Source organism: Hyperolius riggenbachi, chromosome 3 (assembly GCF_040937935.1).
Source record: "Hyperolius riggenbachi isolate aHypRig1 chromosome 3, aHypRig1.pri, whole genome shotgun sequence".
Lineage (NCBI taxonomy): Eukaryota > Metazoa > Chordata > Amphibia > Anura > Hyperoliidae > Hyperolius > Hyperolius riggenbachi.
Window position 1 is genome coordinate 263,849,969 of NC_090648.1, and position 23,533 is coordinate 263,873,501.

The 23,533-nt window shown below is 43.1% G+C and overlaps 1 protein-coding gene across 1 annotated transcript in view; it reads left to right on the forward strand.

Moving 5' to 3' along the window:
* DUS4L (dihydrouridine synthase 4 like) overlaps nt 1-23,533 on the forward strand; it is a 32,235-nt gene that overhangs the window by 3,574 nt on the left and 5,128 nt on the right. The window contains exons 3-6 of the mRNA XM_068276284.1: nt 6,817-6,938; nt 8,751-8,868; nt 17,973-18,095; nt 23,183-23,409. Of these exons, the coding sequence (XP_068132385.1) occupies nt 6,817-6,938; nt 8,751-8,868; nt 17,973-18,095; nt 23,183-23,409 (590 nt within the window). The remainder of the gene's footprint in view (nt 1-6,816; nt 6,939-8,750; nt 8,869-17,972; nt 18,096-23,182; nt 23,410-23,533) is intronic.

Genomic DNA, 23,533 nt, shown 5'->3' on the forward strand with positions numbered 1-23,533 from the left:
ATCCTTTTAAATGTTTTTATAATGTTTGTGCAGAAAATGTAATAAAGCTTTTTTCACATTTCTAATTGGTGGTGCAGCCCTTTGTACAGGATTTCTTCTTGCTCTCCTTTATTAAACCTGCTCTTTAGTCCTGTGGCTAGCACACCGTATATACACATATCTGGAACATTTGGAGTGCGGATGCAAACTATGTTTGAATGGACTGAGTGTACAAGTTTACTGCGAAGGGAAGGAGGTGTTTTATAGCAAAACATAGGTGGCCGTTTAAATTCAGGTATATATGGCAATGAGTCACCCAAAATACTCCAATTACGTTTGATACATTTTTCAACATGATGGCTAACAGTATTAAAAGTAGATACCAACATGACTCTATCCATTTTAGAATTTTTTGAATTTCTAGGCTTTTTGTTGGTCATATGTTGTTTCTGTAGTTGTTCATTAAGTATTCTGTCTGGATAGCCTCTCTGTCTAAACCTTCCCACCATCTCAGCAAGTCTTGTATCCTGGTTATCTTTTTCACTGACAATCCTGTTTATTCTCTGAAACTGTCCTCCCGGAATGTTGTTAACCATATGTCTGGGATGAAAGCTGCTAAAATGCAAAATGGCATTGCGGTCTGTTTGCTTCCTGTACAAGTCAGTAAGCAATTTACCGTCTCTCTTGTATATCTTAGTATCCAAGTACGAGATGCCCTCGAGGTCAAAATTGGCGGTCAACTTAATCTCATGACACCTCTCATGCAGCGAGTCAATAAATTCCAAAAGGGTCGAGTGTGGCCCCGCCCACAAACAAGACATCATCGATGTAGCGAAACCAACACCGTGCATGTTGGGAAAAAAATGGGGAAGTATACACATGGGCCTCCTCATAGAGGCCCATGTATAGATTCGCATATACAGGGGCCACACTCGACCCCATGGCCGTACCACTACACTGCAAATAAAAACTGTCATTAAAAAGAAAGTAATTCTCCCTCAAAATAATATTCAACATATTGACCAAGAATGACCTCTGGGCACTATCATAATCAGAATATGCAAAAAGATAATGCTCGATCGCCTCCACACCCCCATCATGTGGGATGGAGGTGTAGAGGCTTTCGACATCAAGCGTAACAAGCAGCCAATCATCACCGACATCATCTAATTTGCTGATCTCGCCTAAAAAATAACCAGTATCTCTAACATAAGATGGTAAACAATTAACATAGGGCTGAAGAATGCGATCTAAAAATCTTGCCATAGGGGAAAAAATAGAATCAGTGGCTGCCACTATCGGTCGTCCAGGGGGGAGCAGTGGATTCTTATGGATCTTGGGCAATATACATTACCATCTTATGTTAGAGATACTGGTTATTTTTTAGGCGAGATCAGCAAATTAGATGATGTCGGTGATGATTGGCTGCTTGTTACGCTTGATGTCGAAAGCCTCTACACCTCCATCCCACATGATGGGGGTGTGGAGGCGATCGAGCATTATCTTTTTGCATATTCTGATTATGATAGTGCCCAGAGGTCATTCTTGGTCAATATGTTGAATATTATTTTGAGGGAGAATTACTTTCTTTTTAATGACAGTTTTTATTTGCAGTGTAGGGGTGCGGCCATGGGGTCGAGTGTGGCCCCTGTATATGCGAATCTATATATGGGCCTCTATGAGGAGGCCCATGTGTATACTTCCCCATTTTTTTCCCGACATGCACGGTGTTGGTTTCGCTACATCGATGATGTCTTTTGTTTGTGGGCGGGGCCACACTCGACCCTTTTGGAATTTATTGACTCGCTGCATGAGAGGTGTCATGAGATTAAGTTGACCGCCAATTTTGACCTCGAGGGCATCTCGTACTTGGATACTAAGATATACAAGAGAGACGGTAAATTGCTTACTGACTTGTACAGGAAGCAAACAGACCGCAATGCCATTTTGCATTTTAGCAGCTTTCATCCCAGACATATGGTTAACAACATTCCGGGAGGACAGTTTCAGAGAATAAACAGGATTGTCAGTGAAAAAGATAACCAGGATACAAGACTTGCTGAGATGGTGGGAAGGTTTAGACAGAAAGGCTATCCAGACAGAATACTTAATGAACAACTACAGAAACAACATATGACCAACAAAAAGCCTAGAAATTCAAAAAATTCTAAAATGGATAGAGTCATGTTGGTATCTACTTTTAATACTGTTAGCCATCATGTTGAAAAATGTATCAAACGTAATTGGAGTATTTTGGGTGACTCATTGCCATATATACCTGAATTTAAACGGCCACCTATGTTTTGCTATAAAACACCTCCTTCCCTTCGCAGTAAACTTGTACACTCAGATATTACCAACCATGCCATTTATAAGGGACGTTGTGGCACCTTTCCGTGTCTCAATTGCCACATCTGTAATAGCCTTATTCGGGGTGATACTATATCACATCCTACTAGTGGAAAGAAATATAAGATACATGGCAGATATTCGTGCGATTCCAGCTGGGTAGTCTATATACTTAAATGCCCTTGTGGTAAATGTTATGTAGGTCAAACGACCCAAAGGCTCAAAGACAGACTGGCATCGCACAAATCTGCCATACGTAATCATAACAGTGATCAAGCTGTGTCAGAACACTTTACCCTTTTTAGACATAATGTCAGCCAACTTAAAGTATGTATCATTGGTAGTGTCCCCCTAGATAAAAAAGGAGGTGATACACTGTCCAAACTTCTTAAAATGGAATCTAGGTGGATTAGGGAACTGGATACGATTAACTCTGGATTAAATAGGGACTATGACTTACGCCTTGATTGGTAGTTGATCTGTTCATGTTGTTCATATGTTTATTTAAAAGTTCACTTAGGGGTCTTTGTTATATTAATTTTAAATTTTAGAATATAGCAACCAATATTAACTAATAGAGTTATGTGTGTTTTCCTGGCTATATATTATCGCATTTGCTTCCCTAAATTGCATGTGTTTGTGACACACACTCTCCCCTTTGACATAATGGTATCTTGCCTGGGGTGAGTGTGAGTTTTTGTGCCTTTATTTTGACTTCTGATCGGCGTTTTTGCGCGTTCGCATGGCCGTATCGGTATTGAGTATTTATTGGATAGGCGTTCTTTGCACGTTCGCATGGTCACATTAACACTGTGTACTTTTGTTCGGCATTTGACAGGCGTTTTTTTGCGTTTTGTTTGCGTTTTTTTGCGTTTTTACGGCCGCATCAATACCGCGAGATTGGTTGACGCATTTACGCATGGTCCTTTTGGTTGGCATGTCTGGCCATGCGTACGTTTGGCCGCGTCATAAGCGTCATCTGACGCGTACCTATTTTTGATTGGCCGGCTAAGGCATCCACGTGATGTGGGCATATTGCGGACCATGACGCGGACACGTATAGCGTTTGGATTGGACAGTGATCACGCAGTTTGTTTACAAACTGGTGATACATTTTTTGAATGAGGTGAAGGCGATCTATAGCCAGGGGAACTTTGTGATCCATCTGGGGACATTGCCTGTATTCATATTTATCCTACATGAGGTAAAATTGAGATCTTTAACTATATGCTCAGTGTTTCATAAAGGATACTGATGTCCCATAGAGATACATGGGTAGGCGGAGTGTTATATTTAAATGAGCAGTTCCCCATCAGGTCCTCCTATTTGAATATTGAATCTGATTGGTTGCTCTGGTGTATATATATGTGATGTGTTTGAACATGTATTCAGAACCTGGCAACATGAAGAAGGGCAGGAGCCCGAAACAGCGGACTGTCTTGCCTACTGGTTCTTTTTAATGTGCTTTTGATACTAATAAAACAAAGATTTATCCTAAAGAGGTGGTGCGGACTTCCATTTTGATCTACTATACTTTGTTTCAAGACAGTTCTCAGGAATTATTTTTTTAAATATCTGACTTCTACTCATCCTCTATTAGGAAAGTTGTTGAAATGGACAGAGATTATAGACCTTGGTCGGTCTCTTCTAGCTGACAACATTTCTAAAGCTAAGTTCACAGTGGGGAGCTGCGTTACTCTCCATTTAAAAAGAGGGACATAACAGAGCAGAAAAGTTGCATCGCACATTAAGCATGAGGAGCAACGCATCAGAATCAGTTTTATTTCGCCAAGTACAGCAAGAGCTGTAATCGGAATTATTTTGTGGTTCACATGGCATAGGCAGAGTATAAGACATTCGCACAACACATACAAATACAGTAGACAGATCGTATCGGCCATTGCACTGCTGTGCAAATACAGTCTGGTAATAATAAAGATTAGAGATGCTGGTAAAGGCCCCAAGTCCATGTAAGGCTTGGTGGTGTATTCTCCACAGTCAGCATGCAACGCATGAGCTGACGTGGAGGAGGTACACACACTAGCACCAGGAAACAGGCTATCCCTAGTATAGTGGAGGGGAGGACTGACTCCAAAAAGAGATTGTGGCGCACAGAGCCGGTGCAGATCCGACAGCCACAAACAATGCTTTCGCTATAACGTCTCAGCGCAAAGTAGCGCTGAGTGCATAAACCAGAACTGAGGAGATCAGGACAGGTAGACAGAATGAACGCTTGTTAGCTAGCCGCTACTTAGTGACAGCAAGCGTCCACAACAAGACAGACTGGAATGAGGCAGCCAATGCGTTGCGGCGATGGCGTGCCTCACAAAGACAGGACAGGATAGTCAGGAAATAGCAGGATCAAGATAGATGAACGTAACACAGATAAATATACAATAAGTATGTTTTCCTAGCGTATTACAATTACAGCTATCAATGAAACTATTTGTAACGTCTGACTAACATATGTATATATCGGCAATGAACCGATATATGACATAAGCAGGAACGCTGACTAGGACTGGAGTAATACAGGGAACAGGACTCAGAAGGATTCGCTATCTCTTCGCAGAGATGAACGCAATCCACAAACGGTAACAGAACAGGATTCAGAAGGATTCGTTATCTCTTCGCAGAGATGAACGCAATCCACAAACGGTAACAGGACAGGATTCAGAAGGATTCGTTATCTCCTCGCAGAGATGAACGCAATCCACGAACAGGACCAGGAGCAGGATACTAGCTCAGCACGGGTGCTCACGATACGCGCAAACTACCAAAACGTGCTGGAAAGCTGACTAACTGCACACAGGATATAAACAGTTCGTGTACGTATACATCAGCGACACTGATGTATCAACGTAACACGAATACAAGGAAAATAATAAACGTGCTGGTATGCATATATATGGGCAATGAACCAATATATGATGCAAAACCAGCAAAGTATCTTTTAGAACAAGAAACACGATCGGGGGCTGAAGCGACAGCAAGACAGGCTTAAACTGAAGCTATGAAAACCCGAGGAGTTCTGCAGGAAGCAGATCTTTATACTGAGGTCATCCAATGGGAGCAGACATGCAGATTCCCACACAGGTGAATGATAATCAGTCACAAGCTGACAGCAGGGAAAGGCAGACAAAGCTATGCAGCTTGCATGAAAAGAGATCAGAACTACCTGAGCTGCAGCACTACTACTTCCAGCAATGCCTGCTGCAGCAGCGATCATTACAGTCCATTTTCGGATAAGAACCAAGGCCCAAGGCAGGCAGCAGCAGGGACAGGCTGACCGACCCAGCAGTTAGAAATGCAGGCCAGGCAGGGGGAGGTTGGAGTTCAGTGACCGAACAGCTTGGGGGAAGAAGGTGTTCTTCCGCCTGGTGGTTTTGGATGGTATAGTCCTGTAGCGACGGCCCAACGGGAGGAGCTTGAAGTAGTGGCTGCCTGAGTGAGAGGGGTCACGGGAGATCATGGTGGCCCTCTTCCTCATCCTAGCGGAGTGGAGGAGATCAAGAGGTGGAAGAGGAGATCCAATGATCTTCTCTGCGTCCGTTATGACTCTCTGCAGTTTGTGTTTGTCGCTGGCCATTGCGCCAGCATACCAAACAATGCCTGAGGAGCAGAGGATGGATTCTATGGTGGCAGTATAGAAGCTGGACAGCAGCTCCCTGGGCATGCCAAATCTCTTCAGTTGGCACTGGAAGAACAACCTCTGCTGGGATTTCTTCTGAATTTTGGTGGTGTTTTGCCCCCAATTCAGGTTGTCGGTGAGAGTCGTGCCGAGGAACCAAACAGATGACACCTTAGAGACTTCTGTTCCTCCAATGAGGACAGGTGGGAGAGGGGGAGCGTTCCTCCTGAAGTCTACGACTAGTTCAACAGTCTTTGCTGTGTTGAGAACTAGGTTGTTGTCTCTGCACCAGTTGCATATCCTCTCCACTTCGCTGTGCATACAGTGAAGCATATAGTGCAGAGAAATATGCTTCACTGCCACTGTTACCTCTTGCTTTATGCGGTAACGCACTGCATACATAACGTTATGCATCTGTCACCTCATTTTTAAAGTGTTGTTTTGAATGTACCATTACTATATAACTGCATTGGGTTAGCTCTCTCTCTCTGTTAGATCAAAGTCTAGTCACTGAAATATGCCATCTTTCTGTCATTTAGGAGATGGATGGTAAGGAACTTTTAGCAATATATCTGTGAATGTTGTTCATTGTCCCATCATTGGTATATCTGCATGAAAACAAATTCATTTTTGCTGGTTCTTTTTCTTATTGAATTCTAGAAGAAGTTTGTTAATAATCAAAGAAACTTTTCCAGTTCAGTTTAGTTAACTAAAGAAGTAACCTGGATTAGTAAACAATCTTAAATTTAAAATGGCCTTACTAATACAGGATAATGTGAAAATAGAACCTATCTCTTTCCCCATTTCCCTTATACGTAAATGTTCAATGTGTTTTTTTTTTCCCTTTTCTTCTGCAGATTGGCTTTCAGGACCCTGGTGAGAAAGTACGGTTGTGATTTGTGTTATACACCAATGATAGTTGCTGCTGACTTTGTAAAGTCTGCCAAGGCAAGAGACAGTGAATTTACCACAAATAAAGGTAAAATTATGGGGTAAAAGTAAAACTGTGCCAGCCTACTCAGTACAACAGACAATAGTGGGTTTGCAACCAACAATTCCACAGGTAGATGTAATAGAAAAATATAAATGGGTTGCTCTCTCCACACAGGCAGATCTTAGAAAAGTAAATCTAATGTAGTGTAATACTGTAGCTGAAAATAGTGATCTTCCATAAAACACCCAGTGAATGTGATCAAGCCATGCACCACACACATACACACTCCTGTAAGGCTCAGTATCCACCACTGACATTGTTGGGGCTCATCGGATTGACACTACTTCAAAGACCAGGTGGATCTATCGTTGTATCTGGTTATAATCCTCAAAGGCAGATGACTGACCACACTGATGCGATTTCACAAACTTCATAGGCTTTAATCCAGCTCAAAGATAAAAACAATAATGAACCATAGCGTAGGGCAGTGGTCCTCAAACTACGGTCCTTGGGCCGAATGCGGCCCCCCGAGGCTTATTCACTGGCCCCCAAACACAAAATGTATAACTTAGATATGTGGTCCACTGCACCTGTAAATATCCGTGGCTTGCATATGGAATAGCAGTGCTGGCACCACCCATCCACATACTGTAGAAACCAGCATGCAGTAATTCACTGACTTCCAATCCTAATCTGCATCAGGTGACATTGCTGTCCAACTGGACAGCAGGTTGTCATTTGGTTATGCTTCACTGTCTGGTGCACAAAGACGTTCTTCGGGCGCCGCATGACTGAATGGCTGCTGCTGGGAGTTCACTTCCGAGCATCATTGGGGGGGAATCAATACCTAGATTCAATGTAATGTCTTTCAACATCATTTTACGTATGTTCTTGCACCCCAACAGTCTGAAGTATGTTGACCCAGCCCTTGACCGAAAAAGTTTGGGTGACCACTGGCATACGGTGTCATAAAAGCGAGGCTCACGCCGCTCAAATATTGCACTTACGTATCCAATACCAAGCGGGCTGTATATATATTAGATTCTCTATGTCCACCTGTGCACTGGTAAGGAAGCAAAGGCTGTGGCATCCCGCTGCTAAAGTCCCGTTCCACCAACCTCCGCATGTGTTTAAACCTGGGTCACCGGTTACTTTCTACATGTGTTGTCACACAGCACTGGTTGCTATTGTTTCTGGGTTGTAATCTGCAAAATTGCTTTGTACAAAGATTTAAAAGCGATTTTGCAGTGTTGCTATACTTAAAATTGAATTGCAAGTGCTCCAAAAATGCTGCAGGACCCGCGATTGTCATTTAGCCTAATAGCAGCCGCTCCAATGGGTTCATCTCCATACATTTTCATTGGCATAGCACTTTTTGGTCCCCAAATGGAGAGATTTCCGTTGTTTCTTCTTATACCAAGTGGCACACAAGATAAAAAGAATTCCTAAATAGGGAAATGAGCAGCTATACCCTTTCAATTCACTACGAACAGACAGAGCTGGCATGAAGAACCAACCGTTGTGCAAGTGACAAATATTTTCAATAATTTTAAGTACTTCTGGATTTGTTTAAGAAAACAAACATTTTATGCATGTAATTGCAATCACATAACTGCTCCTTTATTAAACTTTCAGAAAGCCTCACCAAAATAACAGTTGCAAGAATTTAGTAGCACATGATTTTGAATGAACTGATGCCAGACAAGCTATGATTGAACTATGAAGATGAACTAAGAAGTTCTATTTTTCTTTGTGTACAGACTTTTGCAAATGGTGCTAATATAATTTATTTAAATCTGTTTGATTTAGTTTCCCAAATAGCACTTTGTAATACAGGCACTTTTTAACTTAATCTAGGAGATCAACCACTTGTTGTGCAGTTTGCTGCCAAAGAAGCAAAGGTTTTAGCTGATGCAGCTCTTCTTGTTTGTCCTTTTGCTGGAGGCATTGACCTGAATTGTGGCTGTCCTCAGAGGTAAGCTTGACCATCCTATAGCAAGTTTTAGATCATTGAACCTGCATATGTGCATGAATGTTCATTCTGTTTAAAATGTAACCTTATGTGGCTCTGTTTATATGTAGAACCAGAATTGTTGTTACCTTGTTTCTTTAAGCTTCTAATAAAATCATTTTTTGGGAACTAAAGGGGGCTTTCATGTTATGAATGTGAGATTACCCCATGGAACTTAAAGGGAACCTAAACTGAGAAGGATATGGATTTTTCCTTTTAAAATAATACCAGCTGTCTGACTCTCCTGCTGATCCTGTGTCTCTAATACTTTCAGCCACAGCCCTGAACAAGCATGCAGATCAGGTGCTCTGTTTGAAGTCAGACTGGATTAGCTGCATGCTTGTTTCAGGTCTGTGATTCAGCCTCTACTGCAGCTGCAAGAGACCAGCCGGACTGCCGGGCAACTGATATTGTTTAAAGGGACACTTAAGCCAACTGAAAAAAAATGAGTTTTACTCACCTGGGGCTTCTACCAGCCCCCTGCAGCTGTCCGGTGCCCACGAAGACTTGCTCCGATGCTCCTGGCCCCGCCGGCAGCCACTTCCGGTTTCGGCAACAGGAGCCGAAAGGCCGGGAACACGATTGATTCTTCGCGTTCCTGGCCGTAAAAGCACCCTCTATGCTACTATGTGGAAGTGGCTGCCGGCGGGGCCAGGAGCATCGCAGTGAGTCTACATTGACACCGGACAGCTGCAGGGGGCTGGTAGAAGCCCCAGGTGAGTAAAACTCATTTTTTTCAGTTGGCTTAAAGAGAACCCGAGGTGTGTTTAAAGAATGTTATCTGCATACAGAGGCTGGATCTGCCTATACAGCCCAGCCTCTGTTGCTATCCCAAACCCCACTAAGGTCCCCCTGCACTCTGCAATCCCTCATAAATCACAGCCGTGCTGTGAGGCTGTGTTTACATCTGTAGTGTCAGTCTCAGCTGCTCCCCCGCCTCCTGCATAGCTCCGGTCCCTGCCCCCGTCCCTTCCCTCCAATCAGCAGGGAGGGAAGGGATGCAGGCGGGGACTGGAGTTCTGCAGGAGGCGGGGAGAGCAGCAGACTATAGAGATAAACACAGCCAGCTCTGACAAGCTGTTTGTCAGCAGCGTAGCTGTGATTTATGAGGGATTGCAAAGTGCAGGGGGGACCTTAGTGGGGTTTGGGATAGCAACAGAGGCTGGGCTGTATAGGCAGATCCAGCCTCTGTATGCAGATAATATTCTTCAAACCCACCTCGGGTTCTCTTTAAGTGACCCTTTAAAAAAAGAAACATCCATATCCCTCTCAGTTTAGGTTCCCTTTAAGAACATTTGACTTATGAAGGAGAACAGAGGCGCCAAGAGGATAAAAGGAAGCTAAAGGAGCTTGAAAACCAAATTTTTGGTAAATAGAGGAGGTAGTGGTGGACTTACCTCCTCCAAGTAGACATACAACGACTGTAGTAAAGACAGTCAATATATTTTATTTATGAACTCCAAATATGCAACGCGTGTCGCAGGTTTGATCCCGCTTCATCAGGCAATAACAACGGAGCAATAGCATATGTGGTCAGTAGAAGAGCCAGGCGTCACTGTGGTTCTCTCCAGGTTGATGCTGCCCTCCGAAAGATCCTGAAAGCTTCTCGATCGTACTCCCATGGATGTGGTTCTGTGCATGTGCATTTCATAAGGACTTAAACTGCGCAAGCATAGAACACTCCTGGCCACAGGAGCGCGATCGAGAAGGCGTAGCCATGGCCATGTATGCGCAACTTGAGGATCATTTGGAGGGGCAGAGGCACACTAGAGTGGATTGGAACCCCAGCGAGGGATCTAATAGACTCACTGAGCTAAACTTCTGTCCCTCATCTCAGGTAGGTATGCTTCAACAATGTTTTCTTTTTGGCCAATGTACATTGTGATGTATGTAATGTGGGAGTTGGTGAACAACCAATTTTAGTAAATCTCTGTAGATGCATGTTTGATATAAAACAAAGCTTCACTTGAACCTGAAAATTACCTTAAAGGACAACTGTAGTGAGAGGTGTATGCAGGCTGCCATATTTATTTCCTTTTAAACAATACCAGTTTCCTGGCAGCCCTGCTAATCTATTTGACTGCAGTAGTGTCTGAATCACACCAGAAACAAGCATGCAGCGAATCTTATTAGATCCGACAATAATGTCAGAAACATCTGATCTGCTGCATGCTTGTTCAGGGCCTATGGCTAAAAGTATTAAAGGCAGAAGATCAGCAGGATAGCCAGGCGACTAGTATTGTGTAGAATCCTATATAATAATGTTCAAGTGTCCCTGCACCATCATTTGCCCTGTGTCCTGTTGAAAACCAACTGCGCATGTGCGCGCAGTTCAGCCGGCTCACTCTGCGCTGTGCAACAGGGACGGACACAGCACAGAGCTGGGAGGATGACGCGGGGAAGGAGGAAGAGGTCGATGGGGCCGTGTGGGCGGCGGGGGTGACAGACCTAGAGCCCGTTTTTTAACGTACTTAGGTCTACTAGTTAAATAAGGATATGGAATTTACCTTTTAAAATAATACCAGTTGCCTGACTCTCCTGCTGATGCTGTGTCTTTAGTACTTTCAGCCACAGCCCCTGAACAAGCATGCAGATCAGGTGCTCTGACTGAAGTCAGACTGGATTAGCTGCATGCTTGTTTCAGGTGTGTCATTCAGCCACTCCTGTAGCCAAAGAGATCAGCAGGACTAACAAGCAACTGGTATTGTTTAAAAGGAAACATCCATATCCCTCTCAGTTTAGGTTCCCTTTAACCACTTCCCGACCGCCTAACGCACAGGGGCGGCCAGGAAGTGGAGCCCGCAAGGACCAGCTCACCCACAGAGGCGGCGGTCCTTTTAGGGGCATGGGCGGAGCGATCGCGTGTTCCGTGACGCGATCCTCCGCCGGCGCCTGTCTCCGCTCACCCGCCGCAACATCCCGCCGGCCATACGGAAGCGCCAGCGGGATGTTAACCCCGCGATCGCCGCATACAAAGTGTATAATACACTTTGTAATGTTTACAAAGTGTATTATACAGGCTGCCTCCTGCCCTGGTGGTCCCAATGTCAGATGGACCACCAGGGCAGGCTGCAGCCACCCTATGTCGCACCCAAGCACACTGATTTCTCCCCCCCCCCTGCCCCAGATCGCCCACAGCACCCCTCACTGTTACCCATCAGATCAGACCCTAATCTGCCCCTTGCGGGCACCCAATCACCCGCCTACACGCTCAGATTGCCCTCAGACCCCCCCTTATCAATTCGCCAGTGCATTAGTTACATCTGTTCTTTCCTGTAATAACCCACTGATCACCTGTCAATCACCTGTCAATCACCCATCAATCACCCCCTGGCACTGCCACCCATCAATCACCCCCTGGCACTGCCACCCATCAATCCGCCCCTAACCTGCCCCTTGCGGGCAATCTGATCACCCACCCACACCAATAGATCGCCCGCAGATTCGACGTCAGTTCACCTCCCAAGTACAGTGTTTACATCTGTTCTCTACCCTAAACACCCACTAATTACCCATCAATCACCCCCTATCACCACCTGTCACTGTTACCCATCAGATCAGACCCTTATCTGCCCCTTGCGGGCACCCAATCACCCGCCTACACGCTCAGATTGCCCTCAGACCCCCCCCCCCTTATAAATTCGCCAGTGCATTAGTTACATCTGTTCTTCCCTGTAATAACCCACTGATCACCTGTCAATCACCCATCAATCACCCCCTGTCACTACCACCCATCAATCACCCCCTGGCACTGCCACCCATCAATCAGCCCCTAACCTGCCCCTTGCGGGCAATCTGATCACCCACCCACACCAATAGATCGCCCGCAGATCCGACGTCAGATCACCTCCCAAGTGCATTGTTTACATCTGTTCTCTCCTCCAATCACCCACTAATTACCCATCAATCACCCCCTGTCACTGCTATTAATCAGATTAGACCCCTATCTGCCCCTAGGGCACTCAATCACCCGCCCACACCCTCAGAACCCAGCCCTGATCACCTCGCCAGTGCATTGCTTTCCATCTATTCCCCCCTCTAATCACACCTTGAGACACCCATCAATCACCTCCTGTCACCCCCTAGCACACCTACCCATCAGATCAGGCCCTAATTTGCCCCGTGTGGGCTCCTGATCACTCGGCCAAACCCTCAGATCCCCCTCAGACCCCCTTCCGATCACCTCCCCAGTGCATTGATTGCATCTATTTTCCCCTCTAACCACCCCCTGAGACACCCATCAATCACCTCCTGTCACCCCCCCTAGCACTCCTATCCATCAGATCAGGCCCAATACAACCTGTCATCTAAAAGGCCACCCTGCTTATGACCGGTTCCACAAAATTCGCCCCCTCATACACCACCTGTCATCAAAATTTGCAGATGCCAATACCCCTGAACAGTCATTTTGAGACATTTGGTTTCCAGACTACTCACGGTTTTGGGCCCGTAAAATGCCAGGGCGGTATAGGAACCCCACAAGTGACCCCATTTTAGAAAAAAGACACCCCAATGTATTCTGTTAGGTGTATGACAAGTTCATAGAAGATTTTATTTTTTGTCAAAAGTTAGCGGAAATTGATTTTTATTGTTTTTTTTTTTCACAAAGTGTCATTTTTCACTAACTTGTGACAAAAAATAAAATCTTCTATGAACTCGCCATACACCTAACGGAATACCTTGGGGTGTCTTCTTTCTAAAATGGGGTCACTTGTGGGGTTCCTATACTGCCCTGGCATTTTAGGGGCCCTAAACCGTGAGGAGTAGTCTAGAAAACAAATGCCTCAAAATGACCTGTGAATAGGACGTTGGGCCCCTTAGCGCACCTAGGCTGCAAAAAAGTGTCACATGTGGTATCGCCGTACTCGGGAGAAGTAGTATAATGTGTTTTGGGGTGTATTTTTACACATACCCATGCTGGGTGGGAGAAATCTCTCTGTAAATGGACAATTGTGTGTAAAAAAAAATCAAACAATTGTCGTTTACAGAGATATTTCTCCCACCCAGCATGGGTATGTGTAAAAATACACCCCAAAACACATTATACTACTTCTCCTGAGTACGGCGATACCACATGTGACACTTTTTTGCAGCCTAGGTGCGCTAAGGGGCCCAACGTCCTATTTACAGGTCATTTTGAGGCATTTGTTTTCTAGACTACTCCTCACGGTTTAGGGCCCCTAAAATGCCAGGGCAGTATGGGATTCCCACAAATGACCCCATTCTAGAAAGAAGACACCCAAAGGTATTCCGTTAGGAGTATGGTGAGTTCATAGACGATTTTATTTTTTGTCACAAGTTAGCGGAAAATGACACTTTGTGAAAAAAAACAATTAAAATCAATTTCCGCTAACTTGTGACAAAAAAATAAAATCTTCTATGAACTCACCATACTCCTAACGGAATACCTTTGGGTGTCTTCTTTCTAGAATGGGGTCATTTGTGGAGTTCCTATACTGCCCTGGCATTTTAGGGGCCCTAAACCGTGAGGAGTAGTCTTGAAACCAAATGTCGCAAAATGACCTGTGAAATCCTAAAGGTACTCATTGGGCTTTGGGCCCCTTAGCGCAGTTAGGCTGCAAAAAAGTGCCACACATGTGGTATCGCCGTACTCGGGAGAAGTAGTATAATGTGTTTTGGGGTGTATTTTTACACATACCCATGCTGGGTGGGAGAAATACCTCTGTAAATGACAATCTTTTGATTTTTTTACACACAATTGTCCATTTACAGAGTTATTTCTCCCACCCAGCATGGGTATGTGTAAAAATACACCCCAAAACACATTGTACTACTTCTCCCGAGTACGGCGATACCACATGTGTGGCACTTTTTTGCACCCTAACTGCGCTAAGGGGCCCAAAGTCCAATGAGTACCTTTAGGATTTCACAGGTGATTTTGAGAAATTTCGTTTCAAGACTACTCCTCACGGTTTAGGGCCCCTAAAATGCCAGGACAGTATAGGACCCCACAAATGACCCCATTTTAGAAAGAAGACACCCCAAGGTATTCCGTTAGTAGTGCGGTGAGTTCATAGAAGATTTTATTTTTTGTCACAAGTTTGTGAAAATAACCAATAAAAATCAATTTCCGCTAACTTGTGACAAAAAATAAAATCTTCTATGAACTCACCGTACTACTAACGGAATACCTTGGGGTGTCTTCTTTCTAAAATGGGGTCATTTGTGGGGTTCCTATACTGTCCTGGCATTTTAGGGGCCCTAAACCGTGAGGAGTAGTCTTGAAATGAAATTTCTCAAAATGACCTGTGAAATCCTAAAGGTACTCATTGGACTTTGGGCCCCTTAGCGCAGTTAGGGTGCAAAAAAGTGCCACACATGTGGTATCGCCGTACTCAGGAGAAGTAGTATAATGTGTTTTGGGGTGTATTTTTATTTCTCCCACTCAGCATCAGTATGTGTAAAAATACACCCCAAAACACATTATACTACTTCTCCTGAGTACGGCAATACCACATGTGTGGCACTTTTTTGCAGCCTAACTGCGGTAAGGGGCCCAAAGTCCAATGAGCTCCTTTAGGCTTTACAGGGGTGCTTACAAATTAGCACCCCCCAAAATGCGAGGACAGTAAACGCACCCCACAAATTACCCCATTTTGGAAAGTAGACACTTCAAGGTATCCAGAGAGGGGCATGGTGAGTCCGTGGCAGATTTCATTTTTTTTTTGTCGCAAGTTAGAAGAAATGGAAACTTTTTTTTTTTTTTGTCACAAAGTGTCATTTTTCGCTTACTTGTGACAAAAATTAATATCTTCTATGAACTCACTATGCCTCTCAGTGAATACTTTAGGATGTCTTCTTTCCAAAATGGGGTCATTTGGGGGGTATTTATACTATCCTGGAATTCTAGCCCCTCATGAAACATGTCAGATGGTCAGAAAAGTCATAGATGCTTGAAAATGGGAAAATTCACTTTTTGCACCATAGTTTGTAAACGCTATAACTTTTACCCAAACCAATAAATATACACTGAATGGGTTTTTTTTTTTATCAAAAACATGTTTGTCCACATTTTTCGCGCTGCATGTATACAGAAATTTTACTTTATTTGAAAAATGTCAGCACAGAAAGTAAAAAAAATCATTTTTTTGCCAAAATTCATGTCTTTTTTGATGAATATAATAAAAAGTAAAACTCACAGCAGCAATCAAATAGCACCAAAAGAAAGCTTTATTAGTGACAAGAAAAGGAGCCAAAATTCATTTAGGTGGTAGGTTGTATGAGCGAGCAATAAACCGTGAAAGCTGCAGTGGTCTGAATGGAAAAAAAGTGCCTGGTCCTTAAGGGGGTTAAAGCCCACGGTCCTCAAGTGGTTAATCAGTTGCTCTCAGTTATAACTGAAAGGTCAACTGATTTTCAAAGTAAGTCCCATGTTTCCCTATGGCACCTTTCACACTTAAAGAGACTCCGTAACAAAAATTGCATCCCGTTTTTTATCATCCTACATGTTCCAAAAGCTATTCTAATGTGTTCTGGCTAACTGCAGCACTTTCTACTATGACAGTCTCTGTAATAAATCAATGTATCTTTCCCCTGTCAGACTTGTCAGCCTGTGTCTGGAAGGCTGCCAAGTTCTTCAGTGTTGTGGTTCTGCTATGAACTCACCCTTTCTGGCCCCTCTATGCACACTGCCTGTGTGTTATTTAGGATTAGAGCAGCTTCTCTCTTCTCTCTTATCTTTTACAAGCTGGATAAATCATCCTCTGAGCTGGCTGGGCTTTCACATACTGAGGAATTACAAACAAGGGCAAAGCTGTTTGCAAGAAGAAAAGAGCAGCCTGAAACTTCAGTGCATGACAGATGCAGGGGGAAAGAAACACACAAATGATCTCTTGAGATTCAAAAGGAATGCTGTATACAGCCTGCTTATGTATGGATGTATTTTCTATGTGTGGACATACTGTACATCAACCTACTTCCTGTTTTGGTGGCCATTTTGTTTGTTTACAAACAAACTTTTTAAAACTGTTTTTAACCACTTTTAATGCGGCGAGGAGCGGCGAAATTGTGACAGAGGGTAATAGGAGATGTCCCCTAACGCACTGGTATGTTTACTTTTGAGCGATTTTAACAATACAGATTCTCTTTAAAGGGACACTTAAGTCAAACAAAAAAAATGAGTTTTACTCACCTGGGGCTTCCAATAGCCCCCTGCAGCTGTTCGGTGCCCTCACCGTCTCCCTCCGATCCTCCTGGCCCCGCCGGCAGCCACTTCCTGTTTGGGTGACAGGAGCTGACAGGCTGGGGACGCGAGTGATTCTTCGCGTTCCCAGACACATTAGCACCCTCTATGCTGCTATGTGGTATATGATATATGCTATAGCAGCATAGATGGTGCTATTGTGGCCAGGAACGCGAAGAATCACTCGCGTCCCCAGCCTGTCAGCTCCTGTCACCCAAACAGGAAGTGGCTGCCGGCGGGGCCAGTAGGATCGGAGGGAGACGGCGAGGGCACCGGACAGCTGCAGGGGGCTATTGGAAGCCCCAGGTGAGCAAAACTAATTTTTTTTGTTTGACTTAAGTGTCCCTTTAACGCCTTTTTTCTGAAATATTTTTAACAATGCATTGCTATGGAGAAGAAAACAAAATGCGTACTAACTGATTAAGTGTAAACTGGGCCTTAGTAAGCCATCTTCAGTGGGTCATCATATGGAAGTTACAGTGAAATCAATTGTCTGCATATCCGTACTAGGTTACTGACTTGCCAAATAAAACTCCTTTGATTAATATATACACTTAGCTATATTTAAGGATAAACTATACAGAGAACATTTAATTGTTTACTTAGTCCATTTTCCTGCTAAGACAATCCATATTTGAAATAAAAGGTACGCAAATCAAATGTTTAGTTTTCAAAAATTTCCCAATCGAGAATGGTACAAATGATTACTTATGCATGCAATAGAAGACCACTAATAATTTATTAGAACCAAAATAATTTTTAAGAAAATTTTTATACTGTAATTTTTTTTAAAGGTTTTTTTTTTTACTTCTGAACCCCCAATGCATGTTATCCTATGTATATGTATTGTAATTTTTCTTACAAGGTGGGCGATGTCTGAAGGCTATGGAGCTTGCTTAATAAATAAGCCTGAGCTGGTCAGTGATATGGTGAGGCAAGTGCGAAACAGAGTGGAGAATCCAAGATTTTCTGTATCAATTAAAATAAGGTAATGTTTGATAACTGGGATGTTAAGCAATGCTGTTTTTTGTGCAATGCATGCATTTTATGATACAAGGATATGAAGCCCTTAGAGACTGGTTTTTACTAAAGCATGTATTCACTTTAAAAAAGGTTTCATTGTGGACATATTTACAAGACTACAATTTCACTAATGCTAATTAAAGGACACCTGACCTGTGTCAAGAAATCTATGGTAAGCACAGAGATGTTCCTGCTGGATCCACATACCTGTGTGCATTGTCAGTTCCTCTCCTCATTCCCTCTGGTCCCTGTATTCACTAATTGGAAAAATTTAGTTTTGGCTTAAGTCAAATTTTCAGAAAGGAAGATGCAGGCTTGTGGCAATGTTCCCTCCTATTATATTGCCAATCTCTCCTCTACCTCTCCCAATTCGCTCCCTTTTAAGGGGAGGGTGATAGCAGGAAACATCACAGCAAGCCTGCCTCTTCCTGTCTGAAAATTTGACTTTAGCCAAAAGTCAATTTTTTCAAGGAGTGATCACAGGGACTGGGGGAATGAGGAGAGGAACGGATAACACACAGAGATATGTGGTTCCAGAATTAACTTATATCTTTGCTTACCTTAGATATCTTTGCCTACAAGCCTGGTGTCCATTAACTAACTATCCGTGTCACTGCAATTCAATATGACCCATCTAGAGGTTGCAGACTTACCACCTGATGGCAGACATTTTCTAATAATTCTTGAGCAGTTATACGGGATCACTTATGTTCTGCATTTATCTTCAGCAGCCAGAAGCTCAATGTGTCGTGCAGTGAAAGATGTCCTGTCTGTACACCAGTTGTCTTGCCCTGACAATGTTTGCTAGAATAATACATCTCAGCTGAGCCCTGGAAATGCAGGTTCATTGAAAATACTTTTCCCCTAGTATTCTGAAGGATGTAGCTGCCACTGGAGGGAAATGGAAAAGGCATTAGGGCAGCTACACTCATCCCAATAGATGAAAGTGATGCAACAGATCTGAGAAACTGCGCGATTATCAAGCTGTGTAGGGAATGTAGAGTAATTTTAAGTGAGTTGTTGCACACAGTGGCCTCAATTCACGGAGCATTATCAAACGTTTATCAAACACTTTATCAAACATTTGATAATTACCTCATGGGTAAAATCTCAATTTTAAATTCACTAAGGTGTTATATATTTATCGAATGTTTTACCGATAAAACGTTCAACAAATATATAACACCTTAGTGAATTCAAAATGAGATTTTACCCATGAGGTAAATTATCAAACGTTTGATAAAGTGTTTGATAAACGTTTGATAATGCTCCGTGAATTGAGGCCAGTGTGGTAAATTTTATTTAGACAAATTCATAGAAAGTCACAGCGAACGTAGAGCAGCTCTTCTTGGCAGCATACAGGGAGTGCAGAATTATTAGGCAAGTTGTATTTTTGAGGAATAATTGTATTATTGAACAACAACCATGTTCTCAATGAACCCCAAAAACTCATTAATATCAAAGCTGAATATTTTGAAAGTAGTTTTTAGTTTGTTTTTAGTTTGAGCTATTTTAGGGGGATATCTGTGTGTGCAGGTGACTATTACTGTGCATAATTATTAGGCAACTTAACAAAAAACAAATATATACCCATTTCAATTATTTATTTTTACCAGTGAAACCAATATAACATCTCAACATTCACAAATATACATTTCTGACATTCAAAAACAAAACAAAAACAAATCAGTGACAAATATAGCCACCTTTCTTTGCAAGGACACTCAAAAGCCTGCCATCCATGGATTCTGTCAGTGTTTTGATCTGTTCACCATCAACATTGCGTGCAGCAGCAACCACAGCCTCCCAGACACTGTTCAGAGAGGTGTACTGTTTTCCCTCCTTGTAAATCTCACATTTTATGATGGACCACAGGTTCTCAATGGGGTTCAGATCAGGTGAACAAGGAGGCCATGTTATTAGTTTTTCTTCTTTTATACCCTTTCTTGCCAGCCACGCTGTGGAGTATTTGGACACGTGTGATGGAGCATTGTCCTGCATGAAAATCATGTTTTTCTTTAAGGATACAGACTTCTTCCTGTACCACTGCTTGAAGAAGGTGTCTTCCAGAAACTGGCAGTAGGACTGGGAGTTGAGCTTGACTCCATCCTCAACCCGAAAAGGCCCCACAAGCTCATCTTTGATGATACCAGCCCAAACCAGTACTCCACCTCCACGTTGCTGGCGTCTGAGTGGGACTGGAGCTCTCTGCCCTTTACCAATCCAGCCACGGGCCCATCCATCTGGCCCATCAAGACTCCCTCTCATTTCATCAGTCCATAAAACCTTAGAAAAATCAGTCTTGAGATATTTCTTGGCCCAGTCTTGACGTTTCAGCTTGTGTGTCTTGTTCTGTGGTGGTCGTCTTTCAGCCTTTCTTACCTTGGCCATGTCTCTGAGTATTGCACACCTTGTGCTTTTGGGCACTCCAGTGATGTTGCAGCTCTGAAATATGGCCAAACTGGTGACAAGTGGCATCTTGGCAGCTGCACACTTGACTTTTCTCAGTTCATGGGCAGTTATTTTGCGCCTTGGTTTTTCCACACGCTTCTTGTGACCCTGTTGACTATTTTGAATGAAACCCTTGATTGTTCGATGATCACGCTTCAGAAGCTTTGCAATTTTAAGAGTGCTGCATCCCTCTGCAAGATATCTCACTATTTTTGACTTTTCTGAGCCTGTCCAGTCCTTCTTTTGACCCATATTGCCAAAGGAAAGGAAGTTGCCTAAAAATTATGCACACCTGATATAGGGTGTTGATGTCATTAGACCACACTCCTTCTCATTACAGAGATGCACATCACCTAATATGCTTAATTGGTAGTAGGCTTTCGAGCCTATACAGCTTGGAGTAAGACAACCTGCATAAAGAGGATGATGTGGTCAAAATACTCATTTGCCTAATAATTCTGCACTCCCTGTATTGGAGTTCACTTAATGAAGCAAGGATTTTAAATGGTTGCTTTTCTTGATTAGTGTGCCTCATTGTTTCCAGCTTGTTGGTGAAACCTCTTTAAGCAGTTGTAGATTTTTATTTTTTCTTGAAAGAAACCTATTTTCCAAACAAATGCTTTGGAACTTGTATGAAAAATAGCAGGTTGTCGTGTGTAGTTTTGCTGCATGGACTTCCCTTTCACAGTGTTCTAAGGGCAACTAAAATTGAGGAAAAAATGTAAAGTGCCATGTGTTATAAACTTACATGGAGATATCCAAGTTGTTTCTGAGCTCCAGTGGCTCCCGCCATGTTTGACTGCATCTCAGTTGACTGGAAGCACCTGCTGACAAGTTCCTGAACTGCATGTGTCCAGTACATGTGAACAAGCGCATTTGAACTGATTATACACAGATTCATGAACAGCCCATGCCAAGTGCTTGTGCATGAGTGATTCACATGTTGGCAATTCCACAGCTGCAGGTGATTCGACACTTGGATCCAGTCACAGAAATAGAGGCCCTTGAAACATGTAGACTGGAAACTACTCAGATATCTTCAAGTAAGTTTATCAGGCATTGTAGAAGGTTGACACCATGTGTAAAAATAAGCTCTTTATTAGATAAAACATAGGACCACCACAACAGCTAAAGTGACATAGAGAGCACCTGGACTTGAGAAAAGAGCAGGAGGCTTTGAAACGTTGCCCTGTATTACAGCCAATAAAGAGCTTATTTTTACTTGTAATGACAGTGAGTACCATGCCAGTAATAGAGTCCGTAACCAGAAAAGGAAAGGGACCACGAAGTGTACAGACAATAATGTATAAGGGCCCATTCACACTTAGGCGTTTGCTGCGAATTGCCGGCGATTGTTAGCGCTTTTTAAAGCGCTAGCGCAATATTAACTGTATGGCATTGATCTCACTGCCTAGATTGCCGGCGATTTATGATGATCACTTAATGCGCTATATGCAGCATTTTTAGACAATTTTAGAGTGATTGCGATTACAATACTAAAAAAAGTATGATCGCTAAAAAATTGTGTTCATTGATCTTACCAAGTTCATTGTGGTAAAATCACCAACGCAAAACGCTAGTGTTAATCGCTTGTTGGGGAATAGGCCTGAACAATCGAATTTAAACCAAAACTGCGATCACCAAGATCCCGATTTCAGAATCGTCAAAGCGGTGATTTCTGCGATGACGTAATTTCTGCATGGGGGAATTTTGAAGAAGCGGCTTCAAACTCCACTCAAGTCCCGCCATGTGCGGCCCACAGTACTGGCAGTTTTGGACATACCTTCCAGCACGAGTCCAATGCTATCCACCCTCTCTCGCCATTTGCCGACTCTTGTGTACTGCATACTTCCTGGTTTCTGTATGTTACATTATATATAGGAAGTATATACATTAGAGTCTACAGGAGGCGAAGTGGATAGACGGGCATTGCTGGACTCGTGCTGGAAGGTATGTCCAGCACTGCCGCAGTTTGGGGGACAGAGCAGGCACAGAGAGAGACCCAGAGAGACAAAAGGCACAGAGAGAGACCCAGAGGGGGCACAGAGCGAGATCCAGAGGGGACACAAAGAGACACAAAGGGGACACAGACAAAGGGGGCACAAAGAGAGACACAAAGAGACAAAAGGGGGCACCAAGAGAGACACAGAGGGTGCACAAAGAGACAGGGACAGAGAGGCACTGAGGAGGAACAAACCGGCACAGAGGAGGAACAAAGCTTGATTAAGAAATAGTGGATCGAAATTGCGATTTCAGACAGAAATTGCTTAAATCAATGTTTTCCTAAAACCGTTCAGGCCTTTTGGGCAGTAAGGTCATTTTGACATGTATTCTGTGCAGTTATCTACATATTTGTTTAAAAATATGGCTTAAAGACTACCTAAACTGAAAAAGAGAGCTTGGCATGAACAGCTATGCCTTTTTTTTTTTTTTTTTTTTTTCTTTCTTTTCTGGAAGCACACTTGAATGTATAGTACTAATAGTAACTGCTTTATATTTCTACACCTGTAGTTCACTACTAACTACAAAATTTCGAGAAAGGGGGCAGTAGTTTGAGATGGCAATTGTACATGCGCTAAATAGCAATGTGTTGATTTTTAGGATCCACGCAGACATCACCAAAACAGTTGATCTTTGTCAGAAGGCAGAAGCTGCAGGTGTGTCCTGGATAGCCGTGCATGGGAGACTTTCTGAGGAAAGGCATCACCCTGTGCACTATGATGCTGTAAAGGTTATTAAGGACAGCTTGTCTATACCAGTTGTGGTCAATGGAGATATTAAGAGTTTGAAAGAAGCTAAGAACATTCATCAAATCACGGGTGCAGATGGTAAGACTATTGTACTTTCAATTTATCAAATAAAATAATGAACAGCGTAAACTGCTTTTTAGTTTTAAATGCTTTCCATGCCTTCCTTTAAAGGAAATCTAAACTGAAATTAAAAAGAGCAGTG